Source organism: Zea mays, chromosome 5 (genome assembly GCF_902167145.1).
Source record: "Zea mays cultivar B73 chromosome 5, Zm-B73-REFERENCE-NAM-5.0, whole genome shotgun sequence".
NCBI lineage: Eukaryota > Viridiplantae > Streptophyta > Magnoliopsida > Poales > Poaceae > Zea > Zea mays.
The window spans coordinates 3,392,981-3,414,275 of record NC_050100.1 but is presented as its reverse complement, the minus strand read 5'-3'; the positions used below and the strand labels follow the sequence as shown (position 1 = coordinate 3,414,275).

At 43.7% G+C, this 21,295-nt stretch overlaps 2 protein-coding genes, 1 non-coding gene and 1 pseudogene across 6 annotated transcripts; 3 read left to right on the top strand and 1 right to left on the bottom strand.

Moving 5' to 3' along the window:
* The first annotated feature begins 3,455 nt into the window (after window positions 1-3,455).
* Window positions 3,456-11,287, top strand: LOC103625782 (magnesium-chelatase subunit ChlD, chloroplastic). Its single transcript, XM_008646181.3, has 15 exons — window positions 3,456-3,841; window positions 4,341-4,519; window positions 4,706-4,790; window positions 4,870-5,186; window positions 5,306-5,429; window positions 6,300-6,392; window positions 6,807-6,902; window positions 7,157-7,303; window positions 9,099-9,296; window positions 9,523-9,678; window positions 9,886-9,993; window positions 10,159-10,293; window positions 10,369-10,530; window positions 10,724-10,844; window positions 10,966-11,287. Exons 1-15 carry the CDS (start codon window positions 3,581-3,583, stop codon window positions 11,049-11,051), a joined length of 2,268 nt encoding a protein of 755 aa, XP_008644403.1. The 5' UTR covers window positions 3,456-3,580; the 3' UTR covers window positions 11,052-11,287.
* Window positions 11,288-12,589: 1,302 nt separating this feature from the next.
* LOC111589421 (uncharacterized) lies at window positions 12,590-12,736 on the top strand (annotated as a pseudogene).
* Window positions 12,737-13,909: 1,173 nt separating this feature from the next.
* On the top strand, window positions 13,910-14,070 carry LOC111589487 (U1 spliceosomal RNA). Its single transcript, XR_004849873.1, has one exon. It is a non-coding gene; the product is annotated as a U1 spliceosomal RNA (small nuclear RNA).
* A 1,442-nt stretch (window positions 14,071-15,512) lies between these two features.
* On the bottom strand, window positions 15,513-20,102 carry LOC100279309 (HIT zinc finger). Of its 4 annotated transcripts, none has more exons than XM_008645225.4 (7): window positions 19,480-20,086; window positions 18,622-19,221; window positions 16,664-17,222; window positions 16,477-16,577; window positions 16,305-16,385; window positions 16,102-16,229; window positions 15,513-15,967 (listed from the first exon to the last, which is right to left on the bottom strand). In XM_008645225.4, exons 2-7 carry the CDS (start codon window positions 19,159-19,161, stop codon window positions 15,775-15,777), a joined length of 1,602 nt encoding a protein of 533 aa, XP_008643447.1. In that variant the 5' UTR covers window positions 19,162-19,221; window positions 19,480-20,086; the 3' UTR covers window positions 15,513-15,774.
* Window positions 20,103-21,295: the final 1,193 nt, after the last annotated feature.

Sequence of the window (21,295 nt, the reverse complement as noted above, 5' to 3'; positions counted from 1 at the left end):
GTCCGGTGCACCACCGGACAGTGTCCGGTGCACCAGAGGACTCCAACTCGAACTCGCCACCTTCGGGAATTTCCAGAGGCACTCGCGCTATAATTCACCGGACTGTCCGGTGTACACCGGACAGTGTCCGGTGCGCCAAGGAAGAGCGGCCTCCGGAACTCGCCAGCTTCGGGAAACGCCAACGGCTAGTCCGCTATAATTCACCGGACTGTCCGGTGTGCACCGGACTGTCCGGTGCGACTCCGGAGCAACGACTATCTCCGCGCCAACGGCTACCTGCTGTGCAATAAATGCGCGCGCAGCGCGCGCAGAAGTCAGGCGCGCCCATACTGGCACACCGGACAAGGAACAGTGTATGTCCGGTGTGCACCGGACACCCAGGCGGGCCCACAAGTCAGAAGCTCCAACGGTCAGAATCCAACGGCAGTGATGACGTGGCAGGGGGCACCGAACTGTCCGGTGCGCCATCGAGCAGACAGCCTCCCAACGGCCACATTTGGTGGTTGGGGCTATAAATACCCCAACCACCCACCATTCATTGCATCCAAGTTTTCCACTTCCCAACTACTACAAGAGCTCTAGCATTCAATTCTAGACACACCAAAGAGATCAAATCCTCTCCAAATTCTACACAACGCCATAGTGATTAGTGAGAGAAATTTGCTTGTGTTCTTTCGAGCTCTTGCGCTTGGATTGCTTTCTCCCTTCTTGATTCTTTCATTGCGATCAAACTCACTTGTAATTGAGGCAAGAGACACCAAACTTGTGGTGGTCCTTGTGGGAACTTTGTGTTCCAAGTGATTGAGAAGAGAAAGCTCACTCGATCCGTGGATCGTTTGAGAGAGGGAAGGGTTGAAAGAGACCCGGCCTTTGTGGCCTCCTCAACGGGGAGTAGGTTTGCAAGAACCGAACCTCGGTAAAACAAATCCGCGTGTCTCACTTGTTTATTCGCTTGCGATTTGTTTTGCGCCCTCTCTCGCGGACTCGTTTCTTTATTACTAACGCTAACCCGACTTGTAGTTGTGTTTATATTTGTAAATTTCAGTTTCGCCCTATTCACCCCCCTCTAGGCGACTTTCAGTAGTCACCTTCTGCCCCTGCTCCACTTCGTCGTAGGACATCGGGGGAGACGACACGAGGTCCACAAAGAAGTATAGCGGACGTACAACCCTCCTCCAGTTTTAGCGGCTCCGGAAGCCATACTCTATTTTAGCGGACGTCTTATATGATATTATTGGAGGACTACTGATCGACAAAAACCGCTACATATAGCGTTCCGAGCCATTTACAGACTCTTGCTATATATAACCCACCCACACAATGAAATTTTATTTTCCTTCGTTTCCAACGAGCACAAGGAAGCTTCCTTCCTTCGGTCGACAATGTGAAGTGGAGAGCGTGTGTCTCGCTTGACAAGTATAGATGAACGCTGGCTTTGGAGTGAGAGAGAAGACATCCATGGCCGTAGACGACGACGAAGGGCACAGATGTGAACTTTAGCGGTGAACTGTAGCCGGTGAAGTAACTGCTAAAGTTAGTATAAGAGACCGATCGTTTTTTTTTCCAGAAATGAAGGCATAGAACAATTTATAGCCGATTTACTTCTCTAACTATATAAGTTTTGATCAATCGCGACGATTCCGGGTCCATTGCTAGATAACCCAATACACCCTAACACAATAACGAGTTTAGATGTTCCTTTCATCAATCCATGTAGTCCTATTAATACTCTTTCGATTAAGGTCATGTTTAGAACCTCTAAAACTAATAGTTAGTTACTAAAAATAGTTTTTGTTCCAAACAGGCTCAGCTAATACAACAACTAATTGTTAGTTACCTCATAACTAAGGGGTGTTTTAATGCACCAGAGGTAATAATTAGTTGCTAAAATTAGTTCAAGACATCAAAACTTCAACTATTAGCTATTTTTTAGCAAATAAGTTAATAGTTGTTTAGCTAATTTCGCAAGCAATTTTTAGCCAACTAAAGTCTTGTTCGATTATTCCTATATCACATGGATTAGATGAAATTGGAAAAAAATAGTAGAGATTTCGATCTGCTATGAATTAAAACACATCTAATCTCCTCCAATCCATATATATGGGAGAGAAAACGAACGGACCCTAACTATTAGCTTTATTGCATCTAAACACCTCATGAGAATTAGTAGTTTATTAACCGGCTCAATCGAACCAAGAGAAACTCCAACAACACCACTAAAAGTCCCCGAAAAGTGATTTAAGGGTAATGTGCCTTTTTCCTAGCCCCAACAAGTCCCTCATTATTCCCTAATTTTTTTCGGTGTCACCCATCGCCAGTGTCTCCTTCCGCATATTTGTGCGAGGCCGAGATCCCCTAGTCCCATCTGCGTGCACGCGTCCCAGATGTTTCCCACGTCCATCGTCAGCCTCGCGTGCAATTTTATTGCTGGAGCCATCGCGAGAGGTTGCTACGGGAGAGACATCATCAGAGTTGGAGGAGGCGGCGACCGCATCGATGCGCGAGCCGGAGCGGTAGCCTGCACTATCAGCTTGTTCGGAGCTGCAGGCGTAAGGTCGCCAAGACCGACAAAGAATGCTGGAGGGGGTGGTTGGCGACGGAAGCATCCTTCAATGGAGGATGGCCGGCGGTCAAGACCGTAACCGCGATGGCAGAGTGGACCTACGAGGTATAGTACCACCACACCTCGTCCTTGTTTTTGGTACCATACTCCTGTGAGCTCTCCGTCCGGTGGATGTATGGCGATGTCTGTGCTCCCAAGCACCCCAGCCACGAAATGCCGTCTGGGCTTCAGGTCAATGCCGACAGAGTTTTTGTTGAGTGATCATGCATGTCCCTTGCCACCTAGTCAATACTGGGGAATGCATAGAAGCTGATGTTAAAGACTTTTTTTCCTCTAATGGTGCCATCATTAATGTGTCGTCTTTGTTTAGCTTAGTGAACCTATTCCTGAAGTTGTCTTCTACTGTTCTTGGGTCATCGACTCATAGCTCCTCGATGGCCTTAACAAGATCACTCTCCTGGAAACACACAACAACACTGCATTTTACATCCTAGATCTGGCCCCAGCGTCCTCGCTAGCTGTGTCTAGTTATGTTGTGTTATCTCGATATCACATTTATTGCAATTGTAAATACTAAGGAAGTAGCTAAGTTGTTAGCTCGGTTATTTGATAAACTTTGATCAGTACCAAATAAAAAGGAATTTGATCATGTTCACTCAATCACCAGGAAGGATGAACCTGCCACATTTTCAGTTTTATTTTTTTAAAAATAGCCTAGTTTTTCGTTTTTCAGTTTTGTTTAAGTGAACTGTTGAAGTACACACAATAATTTTACTCTAAATATTTTTAGACTGCCACCAATAATCACTCTTTAGGTAACTTTTTAACATCTTTTGGAGTTGCTCTAATAATTTATTAGCAGACTAACTGTTACCTCTAAGGTTCAAAAGGGCTAAACCACCGTGGCAAACGCACGCCCGAGATGCATGCGACGCGATTTCCGTTACGAAACCAGGATAAGAGACGATAACGCACGCCCACACACACCGGCGCTGACGCACGAGAGCGGCCACCACCATGGCGACGCCCACCGCGCTCTCCACCTCACTCCCCTACCTCCCGCCCCGCCGCGTCATCTCATTCCCATCCGCCGCCGCCGTCTCCCTCCCCGTCACCTCCCGCCCCGCCCGGCTGCGGGATTCCCGCCTCGCGGCCGCGGCAACCTCGGCCTCCGAGGTCCTCGAGTCCACCAACGGCGCCGTCCCCACTGCGGCCAAGGACGGCGCGTGGCGCGGGTATGGGAGGGAGTACTTCCCCCTGGCTGCCGTCGTTGGGCAGGTGAGGAACTCGGGCATTGCTCTCTCTGGGTGTTGATGGATTGCTGATTGCGTGGTCGGATTAGCGGTAGCTGGTAGTGGAGTAGTGGGCTAGTGGCAGTGTTTCCCGGTTTTGGTAGACATTTCGTGGAACGAATCAAGTGTTCTTGGTCTTCCCCATAATGAGCTGGGCTACATTGGGTTCTGGTATTGACTTGCCTTGTTTTGGTTTGACTCGTACCTCGGTACCTGTAAGCTGTAGCAAAGGGCCAAAGGTTCAATATCAAATTTCGCCAGCCAAACCCATACCCATGCACGGCATTTAAATCGTCTGCATGTGTATATGGTAACAATGTAACATTAATCACGTGTCATGATCGAACCTGTAGCGATACTCTAATAGAAAAACAAATCGATTTCAAGGCAGCATAGTTTTCTGCCCGCGGTTTCCTTCATGGTTGTGCTACGAACTGTTTCAGACCATGTCTTTGTGTAACCCTTGGGTCCACATCGTTGTCCAGGATGCTATCAAAACTGCTCTGCTGCTTGGGGCGATTGATCGTGAGATCGGAGGCATTGCCATCTCAGGGAAGCGTGGGACGGCAAAGACAGTGATGGCTCGTGGTTTGCATGCTATGCTTCCACCCATTGAAGTGGTGGTTGGTTCCATTGCAAATGCTGACCCTAACTCCCCTGACGAGTAATGCCCTCTAACACTTCATATGATAGTAATGATGCAAGGGTTCCTTCCTGTGCCATTCAAACTATTTCGTTTTGATTCCAATTCTTAGTTTGTTCTTTTGAGTCAAATCACAAAAATCTTAGGCTCGTTTATTTTTGTCCCTGGGACGTGCTAGCTCATTTCATTGAGGTTTCGTTATGGCAGATGGGAGGATGGTTTAGCTGATCAAATACAGTATGACTCTGATGGTAATGTCAAATCCGAGATTGTCAAAACACCTTTTGTGCAGGTACATCACACTGACTTATTGTTATGGCATTTCTTCATAATGTTGTTAGCTTATCAATGCTGCTGGTTCCTCGTGACAGATTCCACTTGGTGTGACGGAGGATAGGCTCATTGGATCAGTTGATGTTGAAGCATCTGTGAGATCAGGGACTACTGTATTTCAACCTGGTCTTCTTGCTGAAGCACATAGAGGTGTTCTTTATGTTGATGAAATAAATCTATTGGATGATGGCATAAGCAATCTACTTCTGAATGTCTTGACGGAGGGAGTTAACATTGTGGAAAGAGAGGGCATTAGCTTTCGCCATCCCTGCAAACCACTTCTAATTGCTACTTACAATCCAGAGGAAGGGTCTGTACGTGAACACTTGCTTGATCGTATTGCAATTAATTTAAGGTACTTTACACTGAATGATCAGTTGCAAGTTTTTGATTTCCTATTTATTTATCATGAACTACTGCAATCTAATATAAGAATTCTTTACGACATTCTTGAACTACTATTTGCTGGTGCAGTGCTGATCTTCCAATGAGTTTTGATGACCGCGTTGAAGCAGTGGATATTGCAACACGGTTTCAGGAGTCTAGCAAAGAAGTTTTCAAAATGGTGGAAGAAAAAACTGAAACTGCAAAAACTCAGGTACTAGTACTCTAGTAGTGTGAAAATAGTTGGATAGAGCTGTAATTGTAATTTATACCTCCTTTATTGAATCAATACATTGGTTATTTTTGTTTCTTGCCCTTGTTACAATTTTCTTTCATGAACAATTATTTGGTGCTTATTAGAATGGTAGTTACCAAACAAACAAACATGATTACAACAGAGAAGCAAATAACCACATGAAAGCATTAAAGTATATTAAACATAATGCATGATATGACTTTAAACTGTGGAGACCTGACATGTCTGCTAGTGTCCTACTTACCTCATGAGAAATGTTATATAATCATGATGTTGCAATAAAGAGAAAGGGATTGGATGAAAAGAATGTGGCACCCATGGCTGTTATTATGAAACAATGTGGCCACATGTAGTTCTTCCTCACTCTATTGACTAAAAAAAGCTAGCAGCCTAGAATTCCACATAAAACAGTAAACACACAGCTTTCCTGTAAGTGTAACAAGATGTACTTAAATATAATTTTATTAGTTTGTTCCATCCGGATTTAAATTTGTGTTGCATGCAAGCTTTCAAGTGCCTTAGAATTTTAGTTCTGTCAGCTATCCCACTATGCCTGACTGGGATTACCAGTAAAAGTATTGTGATATGTTATTGCTTACTGCTGACCATTATTAACTGGAAATGATATGCTGCATAAGATAAGACTATAATAAATTAATAATGGTTACCATTTTGTCACTCTTTTTCATACTTCAGTTTTTGTTGCTGTTAAAAGACATTTTATATTTGACCATGACATCAGAGTAGTTGAAAGTAATAATTATAGGTTTAATTTGAAAATTTTGTTATGTACTGTTCATCTCACAAGGGGAACACGTGGTCACACAGATAATTTTTGCAAGAGAGTATCTGAAGGATGTTACTATTAGCACAGAGCAGCTCAAATATCTTGTCATGGAAGCTATACGAGGTGGCTGTCAGGTTAGTTAACTTGTTGGACCTTGATGTTTCATACCAGAATCACCTGACTTTAAGCACTTTGTAGGACTTGGATGCATATTTCTAATAGTATCACATCCTGTGTAAAATTGCTCCCATATTCTGTTGTTACCTTGTGCAGCCAACTATGTACTTGTAATCCTTGATATCTTCCCAGTAGTGTTTATTGCCGAATCCTTATGTCAATATAGCCCCGCCTTGCACAGTTGTCTACACACTAAATTTGCCTGGTGTCCGTCATGTTATTTCTGCAAATCATATCTCCTTTTTACTTCACAAGAATCATGCTTGTTTGGAATATGCCAGTTTAGTAAGGTTAATGCTAAATCTGGAAATTAATGTGTTTATAAACTTATAATTATAATTCAAAGCATATTTTCTAACACTTAACTGCAGGGGCATCGTGCTGAGTTGTATGCTGCTCGAGTTGCAAAATGTCTAGCTGCTATGGAAGGACGTGAAAAAGTATTTGTGGATGACCTCAAGAAAGCTGTTAAGTCTACCTGTTCATTCTTCATTTTTGTAATACAGTAATATACATCTAGGAATTTAAGCAATACATATTTGTTCCATTCATAACTTTACCTTTATTTTGGGCAAGGTGTTCGTATCTTTACTTGACTACAAGAAATGAGTGAAAAACAAATTAGCAAATAACAATATGTATTGCACAACATTGGTGCAAACAACTTGGAAGTGTCATATCAGCAAATTTGACATTTGACACACTCGGCTCCTTGTTGCAGGTAGAGCTAGTCATTCTACCTCGCTCCATCCTATCTGATAATCCACAGGATCAGCAGCAAGAGCAACCACCCCCACCCCCGCCACCACCACCTCCAGAAAATCAAGATTCTTCAGAAGACCAAGATGAGGAAGACGAAGACCAAGAGGTTGGTTTATTGTATTGAAAAAAGAGAATTCTTTATTTGACACTGGAACAACAAGGGCTTCCTTCTATGGCACGGGAATTTTAGCCTCCCTTATTTGACACTGACTTGATCTTTCATGCCTTATAATGACATTCCTATTAGCTTTTCCATCCAAAGGATGTTAAGTGCTATGTTAAAGGACAGAGTTGCCCCTGCTACAACATATCTTGCTTAACCACACTATGTGTGGGATGACATATAGCCTGCTTCCAACATAGAGGATGAGGTGGGACATAAGGTGCTTCCCTAGACGATGGTGGCTTGGTCATGTATGCTGTTAATGAGCAAGAAATTAAGAATCAAGAAATTAAAGGAAGAGAAGGAAGCTAGCAATCGCATGCATGCGTGTACAGCCACGAACGTGCATGTTGAGTCAGCAGTGGTGGATCTAGAAACATATGCTAGGAGGGCTACCCTTATTTTCCTAAGCTTCGATGACTACAAACTTGTAGTGGAGGCTTAAAAGAGGCTCTGTACTTCTGGTGGCAGTAGCAGGGGCTAGAGCCTCGGCTGACTCGGTGCTAGATCTACCCCTATGAGGAATGTATATTTTGGATCTGGTGAACATGCATAAGAGCATATCCAACAATGGACAGAAAAAGGAGCCCCAAAAACATAGTTTGGTGGGATTGTGACGAAGCATTGGGTGGAAAAAAGGTCCTTCCAGGATTGCCCTGTTTTTTGTGCCCAAAATTAGTGTGGACCTCTTGGATTGCACAAGGAGGGGAGTATTGGGCGATCTACAGTTACGCCGTGCTCAAATCACCTGCAGCCACCACTGGCTGGCATCAAGCCACCTGTGGCCGACTGCCGGTGGTTAGGAGCGGCCATGGGTGGCAGTAGGCCAGCCAGTGGTGGCTGCATGCCATCTGGGCCTGGAAGAGAGGAGAAAAGACGCAAAGGCCATGGTAGGGCGAGTGGCGTCCGAGTGGAAAAATGAGGTGATTTATGGGCAGAATAGTGTTCGGGAATAGCCACGCCGTTTAGGCCTTAGGGCTATGTTGAATGACATTTTTCATGAACCATGCCCCAAAACAAGTATTGGGCTTTTTTTTGTCGACTCTTGGAGCTGCTCTAAGCCTCTAAGCAAAGAAAGAAAACAAAGACATTATACGTTGCCTACGAAGTATAGGGTGTATGCATGCACATGTACCCTGGCAAGTTGACATTTATCAATCTGGATGTCTTTGACAATGAACATGTACAAAGTATAGTTGCGGCTCTACAACACGTAATATAATCATGTCTTGGTGAACGCAGATATTAGTGTTTGTGCCGGAGCGATTCATTTAACAGCTGGAGAAGCTCATTGTTGTAACATATGCAGGAGCAGAAGATAAACATTGGGGCAATTTTGCCTTTTCACGTGGCATTTAATGGCCTTTGAATGGAAAAACTAACGGCAGTGTCATATAGGGCATGAAAGATAAACTTAGGTGGTATTTGGTTTGTGGAATGAAATTGTCTAGAATGAATTGATCCATCATCACAGGCTAATAATTATTACTAATATGAAGAATGAGGTCATTCCACTAAATTTGAGGAATAGACCCATGATGCATCACACTATCTAGAATGGTTTGATTCCTCAAATCAAACACTACATTAGTGTCACGTAATGGAGGCTAACATTTTCAGGACCATGGAAGGAAGTCCTCATTATTCCAATATCAAATAGAAAATTGCCCCCTCCCCCCCCCCCCCCCCCCCCCCCCCCCCGGCTGCTTTGGTTTCTCATATCTGTTTTGTTGGACAGGATGATGAAGAAGAAAATGAACAACAAGACCAACAGATACCTGAGGAGTTCATATTTGATGCTGAAGGTGGTTTAGTAGATGACAAACTTCTTTTCTTTGCCCAGCAAGCACAGAGACGACGTGGAAAAGCTGGGCGAGCAAAGAATGTCATCTTCTCAGAAGATAGGGGCCGTTACATAAAGCCTATGCTTCCTAAGGTACCCTGTTAGTATGTTTTTTCTTCCTCAAACGCACAAGAGAACCGCGTATCATTATATTAAGAAGAAAAAGAGTCAAAGAGACTCGTACAAGCCCTAAAGAGCTGGGTTAGTATGTTTTTGTTATTTAGTTCTACTGCATTCTTCCCTTGTATTCCTAACTGACCTTTTGATTGGTGCCCTTTCACAAAATGTCCCCCAGTCTAAACAATTATTCGTGTTGTAGGGTCCAGTAAGGAGGTTAGCTGTTGATGCCACGCTTAGAGCAGCTGCACCATACCAAAAACTGCGCAGAGAGAAAGAACGTGACAAAACAAGAAAGGTTTTTGTTGAAAAGACTGACATGAGAGCCAAAAGAATGGCTCGAAAAGCAGGTGCTCTAGTATGTCTCTTATTCTATGCATGATTGCTTGTGTATTTTATGGCGCTCTGTAATTTATGTTGCTTGCGTGTTTTGTGAATTGTGATAAATACGATGTATTTTACTATCTGTCTGTTTGTGTGTGCTCTGGTTATGGTACAAACACGCCTGTCCAGTTTAGCCTATTCATGAGACTTAACCGCTCCCCTGGTTGGAATTAATTGACAGGTCATATTTGTTGTGGACGCTAGTGGTAGCATGGCTCTGAATCGTATGCAGAATGCTAAAGGTGCGGCGTTGAAGTTGCTTGCAGAAAGCTACACCAGCAGAGATCAGGTAAACATTTACTTCATGTTGCATATCCTGCCATGCTGAAGGTCATCTTGGATTGTGCTTCCCATTTGGGATATACATCATTTGTTTATGTGGTCGTGTGGATAGTTCGTATACAATCAATGCTTATTGATATGTCTTAGCTTTGTGCCTTGGCATCTCTCTCAGGTTTCAATTATTCCTTTTCGTGGAGATTATGCTGAGGTTTTGCTTCCACCATCAAGATCTATAGCAATGGCCCGGAAACGTCTTGAGAAGCTACCATGTGGTGGTGGTTCTCCTTTAGCTCATGGCCTAAGTACAGTAAGAACTAAGCATTGCTTTGAGTTTTGCAATAAGCTATGTATGATCTGTTAACATAGATGTTTATTCTTCAAGGCTGTCAGAGTGGGTCTGAATGCTGAAAAGAGTGGCGATGTTGGGCGTATCATGATTGTTGCAATCACCGATGGAAGAGCTAATGTATCACTGAAGAGATCCACTGACCCAGAAGCTGCTGCTGCTTCAGATGCACCAAGACCTTCTTCTCAAGAACTGAAGGTACTATTCATCGGCTGATATCTACAAATTAGTATGATATGGGAAGTATCTAGTCTAGTTCCGATAATGGTGGAACAGTGTAATCGCCCTTCCAAACTTCACTGTGGCGCAAACCAATTCCAGATAGCTTCATTTTAGAAGCTGCTTATATCAACTATTTGCTGGCTAATGTGATTTAATCGCCTTTTCCAAGGACGAGATACTTGAGGTGGCTGGCAAAATATACAAGGCAGGAATGTCCCTTCTTGTCATCGACACTGAGAACAAGTTTGTATCCACGGGATTTGCCAAGGAAATTGCAAGGGTTGCCCAGGGTACGCTTGAAATGGCAAATCCATCTAATGCTTTTGACACTTTTTTTCCAGATATCACAATCCAGTTTCCCCCTGTTGAACTGTCCTGAATGCAATTTTTTTTCTGCCTTCCTCTGCACAGGGAAATATTATTACCTCCCTAATGCTTCGGATGCTGTAATTTCTGCTGCCACCAAGACCGCCCTGACAGACTTGAAGAGCTCATGATTTTGCAGCAGCGGCACCCGTTTTCTGTACCTTTTGATAGGGGTGGTGAACCTTCATTCATGCAGTAGTTTTTGTGTAGGCCTCTACAATGACAGGGGGAAACAAACCCGAGCATGGCATCGTGTAAAGTGTTAAGGTCCAATGGCCTCCTGTCCACGTTTGGCGATGTAAATCCTCCGTAACATAGCTTGAACCATTGAGTGTCACGTAGTGCCATGGCTAGCAGTTAAAAGTACCATGCGTCATGAATGACGGGGTGGACAGTGGTGGTTAAAAATGGCAGACCCATCGTGTGGCTCGAATAAGGAGGTAGTCGCGGTACGTGCTAGAAACTGAAAGGAAAAAGTATATAACCCTCTAGCCTTTAGGTTTTGACAATAGAATAAATGAATAATAATCCCTCCAATTCTATTGTCACCAAACTAGCCCTTAGCCCCTTAAGAGTCTACATTACCTATTCACCTTAAAATCTGGTTGTTTCATCCTCTTAGCTTTATAAATTCAGACAAATAACTTTTGTGGTTTTGATGACGTGATATTAATTTAAGTGACACTAGTTTTATCTATTTCGGTTATGTGTTGTAGTAGTATCTAAATTTATATAATTTTACACAAAAAATGATAATATGATATTATACATGTCCTAATTGTGAAGTGGTTTTATCTATCTTCAGCATCTTACCCGTTCTCATATCTATATTCAAAATCCATTGTTAATATCGTACAATTAGGACTTATTTTTTGGATTACCTATTTTTTCCACTGTTAATGTCTTGTGTGTCATGGTCAAGGAGAGCAGGAGACACTTGAATGGTAGTACTTTTGTTGCCAAAATCACAGCAGAGAAACAGCAGAGAAGTAGTGGAGCACGATACATGTTGTATTCTTCAATAATTATTATGTAATGTTGAAGTTCTTATATGGTGATCGTAGAGGATAGCGACATAGCGTCTTTTTTCTTCTTTTAAGATAAAGGTGAATGGCGATGCATATAGGATTCCCCCATGTTGATTGCCACCGAACCGACTGGTGTATAGCAGTATTGAGTTTTTCCAGGATGAGAACGTTTGAGGTCATAGTCTGCCACATCCACGGTGTCATCGGATCCTTCGTGAAGAGGCTTGACAAGGAGCACACGTCGTCAAGGTGGACGACATCACCGGAGAAGAGGAGGGAAGAGTTCAGGAGATTGGTCTCTGATGCTGCTAGGCCGTTCATCCTCGGCCCAACAGAGCAAACTGCGCGTCCAGAGGTTTAACGAGGGAGCAAGATGCACTGCCTCTCAAAATACTCTAGTTTGACGCCTAACCGGTACAGCCAGCCCGCAGTCCAGCTGTTTCGAAACACGGAAAAGGAAAGTATGTCGGGCCCAAGGCTAAAGGCCCATAGACTTCAAGCGGAGGTGGCCCAAGAAAACTCAAGCGGCAGCGCGCAGAACGCGTTTGTTTGGTCTCAGGATTTAGCACCACCTCGCCAGGCGGATGCAGACGCGCCGCGAGCTCGCGCTATAAGACGAGCCCTCCATGCAACGTTGCTCCATACTTACCTGGACGGGGTCGACGGGGGATCAAGAAGCCTCATGGCCTAGGCCAGTGGCTCGCATTGCACATGGTGGGTGCTCCCCAAGTGGGAGAGTGGACGTCATAATTTGTGGTAGAGGGGGTACGCGTTCGCGCGGCCCCTGCCAAATCTTATAAATTTTATTTAAGTCCCCTTTAGAGATAGAGAAGGGCTTGAAATGTAATCTTTGTTATTAGTCCCCTTCAGTGAAAGGCTTGAAATGGTAACTTTGTTTCGCCCGATTTTATAAATTATAATTTAATTTACATGTCTTCTAAGAAAGGGTTACGAAAGTACTCCTGGACTGCTTGAAAGTATATCTTTGTGAGGAAGATGATGAAGATGATTTGTTCCAAAGTAGTCCTCGCTTACGTAACAATTATTATTGTAATTACAATGCTGATTATTCAAAAAAATGTTGCAGTATCAAATATTGTGTAAGTTTATAACTTGGATAAAAAAATCACAGAACAGAACCAAAAACTGACTACAATTAAAAATACATTGCGAGAACTTTGAACTCAGCTTCATGGTCTCTTGTTACCTGAATATTTGTTTGGACAGCAGTGCCGGTTGAAGAGAATACACACATCATCAACGAAAAGATTACCCTTCGGATCTTTTTGCTTGTACCTCTGATATCCACCATATGAAAAGCACATTTGTATTCATAGGAGATCCTTAAGGCACGGTACACCTAGCAAAAGTTGGTTTTACATCAAAAAATATCATGTATATTGTTGTCAGGCCCTTTATATTCTTTTTAAATACATATGAATAAGTATTTTTTGTGAAAATAGTCCTCGTACAACTATTTAGTTAATTCTCCGAATATAAATATTTTATATTTTGAATTTCTTGCTTAAAAATAGAGGTGAGGATGACTCTTTGGTCTGCACACGAGATATATAAAAAATGTTAAGGGGTACAAAGGTATATAAAATCATTTTTTACGTTTAGATAGACTATTTCCAATGTTTTGATTACATATTTCTGTTATACTATCATCTTTTAACTAATTTATATGGAAAAATGGCATAAAATATATTGTATTACACGGGATAGAAAACGGATGATGTGAGTTTTTTTTTTTGCCTTGCTCCACTATGCTAAAATTAGTATGTCGGGCCCAAGGCTAAAGGCCCATATACTTCAAGCGGTGGTGGCCCAAGAAAACTCAAGCGGCAGCGCGCAGAACGCATCTGTTCGGTCTTTCGATTTAGCACCACCTCGTCTGGCGAAGGCAGACACAACGCGAGCTCGCGCTATAAGATGAGCTCTCAGTGCAACGTTGCTCCATACTTACCTGGACGGGGTCGACGGGGGATCAAGAAGCCTCGTGGCCTAGGCCAGTGTCCCACATTGCACATGGTGGGTGCGCAGGCTTACCATCTCCCCAAGTGGGAGAGTGGACGTCATAATTTGTGGTAGAGGGGATACGCGTTCGCGCGGCCCCTGCCAAATCTTATAAATTTCATATAAGTCCCCTTCAGATAAGGGCTTGAAATGTTATCTTTATTTCGCCACATTTTATAAATTATAATTTAATTTTTCTCTTTCTAAGAATGTAAATCGTAAGTAATCCTGGATTGCATTTAAGTTTCGTAAGTGGTCGGTCCTGTAGTTTTAAAGTTTATCTTTGTGAGAGATGATAAGTTGTTCGAAAGCAGGCTTTAAAATTAGGTCTTATTACAATTCTGATTATTCGATATTGTAAGTTAGAACTTCGATAAAAAATCGCAGAACAGAACCAAAAACTGACTAGCGAGAACTTTGAACTCAGCTTCATGGTCTCTTGTTACTTGGATATTTTCTTGGATATACCTAATAATTTGTCTAGCTTTTTTCAAGTTGACAGTAGTGCCGGTTGAAGAGAATACACACATAATGAAAAGCACATTTGTATTCATTGGAGATCCTTAAGGCACGGTACACCGAGCAAGAGTTTGTTTTACATAAAAAAATAGCATGAATTTGGTATGTATTATATTGTTACTTGCCAGGCTCTTTATATTCTTTTAAATACACATGAATAAGTATTTTTTTAAAAAAAATACTCCTCTAACAACCCTTTAGTTAATTTTCCGAATATAAATATTCTATATTTTGAATTTCTTGCTTAAAAATAGAAGTGAGGATGATTCTTTAGTCTGCACACAAGATATATAAAAAATCTTAAGGGGTCGACGCTGCGACGGACTGAGGAGGTCGCCCGCTGCAGACTGCAGTGCCGTCTCGGTGGCATATCCCTGCCTCGCAGGACTCGTCGTCTCTCCCTTCGATCCGCTCCAGCGTGACGGGTGAACACGTACGCTCCTTTCCCTCTCTGGAACACTCAGCTTCCCTCTCCTGCCTGTCTTTCTCTCTGTCTCTCTCCTCTGGAAGGATGATGGAGCACTCACTTTCTCTCTCTTCGGCTTTGCCTGTTTATTTATTCCTTCTCTCCGGCAATCTATGTATCCCATCTCTCCTCTGTCTGTCTGTCTGTCTGTCTCTCTCTCTCTCTCCATCCATCCATCCATACATAGCCTGTCGCCATTCCCATGTGTTCACCACACCCATCGTCAGTTTGTGTTACTACAACTGTATGTATACGACCTGTACCGTAGCTAGCTAGTGTCATGGTACGTAGTGTTCGATCCGATCCTCCAGGTACAGTAGCTGAAATGTGAGGCAGGCAGCTACAATGCACTTGTCCCGGTCCCGGGGAGGATTCAGAGATAGATTGCGAGCTTGTCCATTCCTCCCGCCCAGCACGCAGCTGCAAGTGCAAACAAGGATCGAGGCATCCACTCCTCCACCGGAGTCGGACGGATCAGACAGAGATGCCGTTCCGATAATATCACTTTCAACGTGCCACAGCTGCATGCTGGGCTCCCAACCAACCACGCAAGCACAAGATTGCTGTACAAGTTTTTTTCCCCCTTCATATTTCTCGACTAGTCTCATACACCGATCCGACCACACCATGGGTTTAAACTCGAACCGCCATTAACAAAACCCGGCTTGGTTCACGACGGGCAGGCGATCACCCCATCTTTTGTCAGGTTGATTGTTAGACTACTGCCAAAGGAAACCACACACCAGCGAGCTGGACATGTTAACATACACTTCTCCAGCCAACTGACGGTCACGGTTCAATCGCGTCAGGTAGCTAGATTCATCATGCTTGCTTCCCAGCGCTTTCCTGGCCACCTCCACTCCCCTGGGCAGCGTCGGTTCCCTGGTCAGGAGGGCGGCCCTGGACAGCCTTGTAGCACGCCAGGCTGCAGAGAGGGAGCAGCGTCTTGGAGTCGCGGTACTTGTACGGGTTTGTGCACGACGGGCCTGCACACTTCTCCCTTGGAGGTGGATAGCTGACGAAATTAAATCAAGCAGGTAGAGGCGAATCAATTACAAGTAACACTAAGACTGCAGAAAGGAATAGACCTGCGGAGCTGCAGTTGAAATGGCTAAATTAACAGAGAATAGTGCAAGTGCTCAAAGTAACCTGACAGGCTTGGAGTTAAATATGCTAGGAAGCCCCATGCTCTCAGGGAATGTAATCACAGTTCCGGTTGGGCCCATGACAGTCCGGACGCAGTTTTTCTTGCATTCTTCCAATTTCGCTTGTTTTTCCTGGAAGAGACAATGGAAAGATAAGTACATGATAGCAATTAAGGAAACAAACCGTAATGCTTCACGAGGTTGTACCCTGTTTTCCCGTTCTTTCAGCTTCTTCTCTTCCTTTTTCTTCTCAGAATCTAGACCCAGTATCTTCCTCATTGCTTCAGCCTGTACAGTTTGAGTTGTAAAATTGTGTCACGCTCACCCAACGGAAAAGAACTGTCATATAAAGCTCTGAACTAGAAGCACAGAAGTAAACCTGTTGTTCTTTCTCTGCCTTCTCAACTTGCATCTTACGTCTCTGTGCAGCTTCTGCCTTTTTGGCTTGTAGCTCCACATCTGAGAGCTTCTCCTTTTGCTCTATAACATAATTAGTTACTGCATTTGTCAGAAGCAGAAATGTTAAATGCAACAAAAAACACTCAAAACATAAGCTAAGAATTTACTTCTTGACGAAGCTGCTGGTAATCCATCGGGAAATTCAATAAAGCTTTCACCATTCCCACCCCTGCTTTGAAGGGCTCGCTGTCTTGTTGTAAGACCAGGGGTTTCAATCTTCACATCTTGAGGTGAATCAGCTTTCTTTAGCCCACTCTTTTCCTCCATCTCAGATTCCTCATCTTCTATAAACTCATTGTCATCCCCTAACTTCTTCCTACCATTCCTGCCAGACCGAGACATTCTGAAGTCTTCGTCCACTTCATATGGGATGCTCTTATTTTTAGAAAGCTTGGTTAGCTCTTTTTTCTTGAGTGCGTCATCAACGAAATCATAAGCTTTATGACCAGTGTTCACAGGATCTGGTGCAACTTTTGCCCCTTTGAGTTTTTGTAGATAGCGTATTTCACCATCTCCATCATCAGAATCTTCGTCAAGTGTTCTTTTCTTAGGAATCCTTTTGCTCTTGCAAACAAGGTCAGGAGACAGAGAATTGCCATGCTTGTTACCATGTTTTCCTTCAGCACGATTACCATGGGTATCTTTGGTTGTGTGGCCACCAGAATCCTTCAAAAAAAGAGTGAGAAAGTAATAAACACTTACGTAATGACAAAAGGAAACATAAACAGAAAATTAATGTATATATATATATATATATATATATATATATATATATATATATATATATATATATATATATATATATATATATATATATATATATATTCGATGAATCCCCACTTACAATTACCATTGAAGTCAGCAAGATTGTAGTATCAACAGTAAGCCAACATTGAAAAGCAAGTTTTTTTTATCAAACGTGCAAGGGAGTTGTGTATCATTATATTAAGAAAAATATGGGGGGGGGGGGGGGGGGGTTGACCCCATACAAAACGGACTCACGAAGTCATGATGAGTATGGAACCAAAAATAAAATCACATGGACTCCTGCATACAATACATACTGAGGAGCAAAGATAACTAACAAAATCTGAAATAGAAGCTATGTTGGCCAAATCTGACTACCAAAGTTTCAGGTCCTCAATATGCCAACATTGCAAAGCAAGTTTTTTTATCAAACATGCAAGAGAGTTGTGTATCATTATATCAAGAAAAATATATGGGGGTTGACCCATACAAAACGGACTCACTTACGAAGTCATGATGAATATGGAACCAAAATTAAAATCACATGGACTTGAAATAGAAGCTATGTTGGCCAAATCTGACTACCAAAGTTTCAGGTCCTCAATATGTGAACCATTGATTGCGAGTGAAGATCAATCTTTCTACAAAGGGGGGAAAAGAGGCGGATCCAGAATACCAGATCTGACCAGACCAGGATTTCCCTGCGCACCTTTCCTCTAGCACCCCTTCCCTGATTCCTTCCGACGCCCCCTCTTGCGCCCCTGCTCGACGAGCCTCGTGGCATCTCTCCTGGTGGTGGTGGCAGCAGGGCGGAGGCCACACCAAACTTTCAAGCAAACCCTAGAAGGGGCGCAGCAAGGACCCTATGCAGAGCTAACCAGCACGGGGCCAGAGATGGAGCATGCCATAGGAAGGATATCGGCTTTACGGCACACGAGGGATGAGAAATTGCTGCACTTGTGGGGACGGTATCGATTAAACAAACAGGGGCCATATACTGTTTTTAACAGAAGGAAATGGGAGGAGGAAGTGTATCGAACAAGTTTGGGAAAGTTTAAGGCATTAAAACAAGCCAGCAAACTTTGGCCGTACATAGAGAAACCTGGAAAGTTTTGTTGGCATTCTGGTATGTATCCAATCTTCAACCAAAATAATATGCCAGTATTAACTGAGTGGTGACACATTCTCTAAAGTATCTAAGCATATATGTGAGATGTCTGTCCAGTCACAATCGATAACGTAAATGAAATGCTGGACAAAATTAGGTGAGAAGTAAAGATATGAAAGTACATTATGATCACAAGCACATAGAACAAACCTTTTGCTTGTACTGATTAATAAAGCAGGCCGACGTGGCAGGAATGCCACTGCCACCATCATCCTGGCCATTTTTGGTACGTTGGGTCCGATTAAATTTGAACTTTACTTTTCTCGGCCTATTTTCACCAGGCAAAGAGTCATCTCTGGGGACCAACTGTGGATTGTCAAGGGATTCAATGTTTCTTGCTGTGCACTCCAGGGCAAGAACACTTTCACTTCCATGCTTGGCGGCATCCTTCGTTTTTCTGCTCCGACCATGACCATCATAGTCACCTCCAGATTTATCATCCCTTCTTATCTTACTGGGCACGTCACTCCTATGAGTCATGGAGCCCTTCATTTCAGGGCTATTTAGGTGTAGCTCTTTCCTCCGCTGCCCACCAGCTTCGACGCCAGTGTCATCGTCATGACGAGCACTCCGAGATGGCAGGCAAATGCCATTGCACTCAACCGTGAGCTGCTTCATGGACCTTGGCTTCCTGAATGCAACACTCCTTGGCTTCTTGATCACAGCATCAGTGGCGTTGAGCCCCTCCATTACAACACGCGCTTAACTCGACCAAGTGACCTCCGCGCCAGCCAACTCCGCCGCCGCTGCCTGCACGTTTCCAATGCGGCATTACAGTTAGTATATATGACATTCTCTATGAAAAAAAAACTAATGTATGTCACTGAATCAAGTTGCAACCGCCAGAGAGAAGATAAGCCCAATAGACCCTCTAACAAAACAACTGTACGTAGATAATAAAAAATCCCTCACGAATGAACCGAGACAAATATACGCCTAACAAACCGCCGGCAATGAAAGCGAGAGCACCGACTGAGAAAACCCCCCCAAAATATCAAAATAAAGCACCTCGCTGCCGCCGAGTGCGAGAGCGCGGCACGGGAGCTGCAACGAACGCCGACGAACAGCTTCGATCCGCAGCGCGAAGAATAAAACCCTCAAATCCAAAACCCCTCGAGGTCCCCCACCAACCACCACCACACCACACCACACGCAACGAGAGAAATCAAGCAGCGCGAAAGCAAACGAATAGCTCGACCAGCAACCGCGGCGGCGAGAGGTTTATCTCAGACAGTGGGCCGACGACGAGGGACCAGAGGCGGCAGCGAGCTAGGGTTAGGGTTTGTGGAGTGCGAGAGGTGGGAGCGCGAGGGCGAGGGTATTTGGGCCGGGCCCGTGCGGCGTGACGAGGTGGAGGGGAAGACGAGAAGGGGGGGTGCCGGGTCGATGACGCGGGCGAGGACGGGGAGGGGGACGGGCGCGCGGGTAGGGTTGGGCGGGCTGCTGGTTGCGGCGGCTGCTGCTGGTCGACGCGTAATTTCTCCCATCTCTCTCTCCGATCGCCCCCGCTTGCTTTGCCGCCAATCCCACCACGCGCCACGGCACGGGCTATCGCTTCCCGTTGCCTTCTCCCTCCTTTCGCGGGCTAGATGGCGCCACCCCCTGAGTCCTCTCTCGTTCTGTTCTTTCCGGGGTGTCTTGCGCTGACGTCATTGGGGTGTCCACGAATCCTCAAATCAAGGAGGCTGTTAGTCAGGTATATTAGTCTATTAAAAATCTAACCGTCGTCTGCGCAACCCTCGTCCGTTTGGACACCACAATGTGGAGTAGGCAAACATTTGACGCTTGATCGAACCACGTGATAAGTTGCCTTGTCTCGTGTGTTTTATTCTTTGCGATTTATTCTTATTCTCTCTAAATTCTTAAGTTCACTAGCAGGGGCAGTTTGGATCTATACATTTTGGAGGAATTGGAATTTACTTGATGAAGTAGTTTATTTGGCTTGGCATTTGACATTCTAACACTTTCCAAAGCTTAGATATAAGTCTATCTCAAATTCATGAGGAGGAATATTGGAAATTATTTTATGTATCAACGAAATATGTTTATAATCTATACCTTATAAGACGCTATTCGTCTCGCTCCTCTATGGTAAAAAAAGTAGCACATAAATATCTCTAGCATATTGTTATTAATAGTATACAAATGTATTTCATATAAAATCATATTAGTTTAATTGATCTTTGACTAAATTACTATTAATAGAATGGAATTCAATTCCAAGGATTCAAATGGGGCGTAAGTTAATTCCATAATCTTGTGAGAACAATCAAATGAAATAACTTTCTCCTTCTCACTTTTTTGGGTCTAGTTTTGCACTAACCTTTAATTTGTGATCCAAGTTTATGTTTAAGTTATATTTTTTCAGACGTCACCTATTCACCCCTCTCCAGGTGACTATCACAATCTATATTTTCTATCATACCGTAATATCCTCTTTTCTCTTCCTTACCTAACAATCACACAAGGTTGTCAACAGTGGGACGGTGGCAGTACTCCTCACCAAAACATGAAATTACACATCTACAAAGTAGTTTGATGTTTCTCATTTTGATATACTCATAAACGGAATCAGCAATGCTACCGTACGCAAGCATGCGTAGGTAGCTTGCAATTCTAGTAGGGGAGAAACCATTGCTATTAAGTGCATCGATTTGAAGAGTGGAGTAGAGGGAGTGCTCACCCAACCACTCCAGTATTTGAAGGAAGAGGCTCCTTCACATGCGGTGTTTCCAACGAAAGTAGAGCAAGGGATAAACACACGGGTCATTGAAGTAGTCTCGCATCAATCACTTGTGGCCGAATACACGGTCACGGTTGATAT

Coding starts and splice junctions, on each gene's coding strand:
- LOC103625782 (XM_008646181.3), top strand. CDS start 3,581: ATGGCGACGCCCACCGCGCTCTCCACCTCACTCCCCTACCTCCCGCCC. Junction 4,520..4,705: donor GACCCTAACTCCCCTGACGA/GTAATGCCCTCT, acceptor TCGTTATGGCAG/ATGGGAGGATGGTTTAGCTG. Junction 6,393..6,806: donor CTATACGAGGTGGCTGTCAG/GTTAGTTAACTT, acceptor ACTTAACTGCAG/GGGCATCGTGCTGAGTTGTA.
- LOC100279309 (XM_008645224.4), bottom strand. CDS start 19,161: ATGGAGGGGCTCAACGCCACTGATGCTGTGATCAAGAAGCCAAGGAGT. Junction 16,230..16,304: donor TGAAAGAACGGGAAAACAGG/GTACAACCTCGT, acceptor TGTCTCTTCCAG/GAAAAACAAGCGAAATTGGA. Junction 15,968..16,101: donor TTTAACTCCAAGCCTGTCAG/GTTACTTTGAGC, acceptor TAATTTCGTCAG/CTATCCACCTCCAAGGGAGA.